The 1,481-nt window shown below is 40.4% G+C and overlaps 1 protein-coding gene across 1 annotated transcript in view; it reads right to left on the bottom strand.

The window, feature by feature from the left end:
• Positions 1-1,481, bottom strand: part of LOC116690530 (calcium homeostasis modulator protein 5) — a gene marked incomplete at its 3' end in the record, with an annotated part of 2,238 nt that continues 757 nt past the window's right edge. The window contains 1 exon segment of the mRNA XM_032517546.1: positions 1-462. Within this exon segment, the coding sequence (XP_032373437.1) occupies positions 73-462 (390 nt within the window).

The following is a 1,481-nucleotide window of genomic DNA, read 5'->3' as shown; positions in this document are numbered from 1 at the left end:
ACCTCTAAATACAATTATGAACCTTAAAATGAGCAGAATATGAGCACTTTAATAACCCTAGTCAGTTGTTTCTCAGTGCATCTCTCTTCCATCATACTCTACGTTCAACACAGGTTTGGTCTCTGGGAAGTCCCTGTCTGTCCGCTCCACGTAGCGCTGCAGGGTGCTGTAACACTGCTCGCTCTGGGTGAAGGTGTAGTATGCAGAGATCTCCTCCCAGGCCCTGTGGTTGGGGAAGGGGAACGGAGCCGGCTCCTTGTTCTCAAAGAAGCTCTGCAGGTTTCTGTCGGCCAGTTTGGTGGCGTATTCCACAGCTAGAGTATCAAAGCGCTCCTTCTCCTGTTCCATGTAGCGTTTCCAGAAGGTGAGCTGCAGGAAGCTGACTTTGGAGCGGCAGTTTTTGTAGCAGGTACCCAGGAGGCCCCCGACGACAGCGGTGATGATCACACACCAGCCCAGGATCTGCACACACACTCACGGGGGTGAGATGGACTGATGCTCACTCAGCACCACGGAATCCACACACACTTTAACTTTAACATGCCCTGAACTCATGAGGGTCCTTTCACTCTCAAGCTGTATCACATGTTGTTGTCCAAGTGTTATTAGTGATATTAAGATTTACATAGTGCTAGGCTAAATAATGATAAGCATTGTCAAAACAATATACAAATTTCTATATCTATATATTTTTCTAAATAGTTTCTATCGCCATGTTAAAGTAACCAGCAGTCTGTAGCTCATACGGACGATATGTTATCCTTATTTTGAACTAATGTTCTTGATAAATTAAGAACATACTTTTCATTTGTCATATGTTAAATTTACACAGAAGTTTACAGAGATAGGATTTACCATGTGGTTATTTCATATAGACTATTTATTTATTGAATTACCAGGAAACCTGTGGGAAAACTATATTGTGATACATAACTTTATCAAGATATGAAATCTATCTAGATTGAGATTCTGACCTGTCTTATTTTATATCTGTACTAACTGATAACTACATAAAAACTGTTTGCATGTAGAATAACTTATATTATAGCTATATTAGGTCAAGAATAAAGATTTTCAAAGTTCAATGTTCATTTACTTGTTATTTTACAACAGAGTTGCACAATGAATCGTCAGCTGTGGCCTCTTCACGCCACACACACACACACACACATAGAACATGTACTGTATATTATACATATATACATATCATTTTAGCCTTTACCTTAGTATTGTAATTCCATAAAGGGATCTCTAGAGAAGTTAATAAAGAGTGTCAAAATTAAACCCAAAATATCCTGGCTTTTAGTCCCTAGTATCAAACGCCACTGGGTCCTACATTTCCCATAATTCAACTGGAAAGCATCTTTTATTAGCCCCTCCCTGCGTGGTAAACAACCACATCTTTTGCACTCCATATCGCCAGCCCCAAGCTGAGACTAGCCCTATGACATCACTATGACATCATCACCTCCCTACGGGGG

Source organism: Etheostoma spectabile, chromosome 6, assembly GCF_008692095.1.
Source record: "Etheostoma spectabile isolate EspeVRDwgs_2016 chromosome 6, UIUC_Espe_1.0, whole genome shotgun sequence".
Lineage (NCBI taxonomy): Eukaryota > Metazoa > Chordata > Actinopteri > Perciformes > Percidae > Etheostoma > Etheostoma spectabile.
The sequence above is the reverse complement of the archived record's forward strand: the minus strand, read 5'-3'. Positions and strand labels throughout refer to the sequence as shown.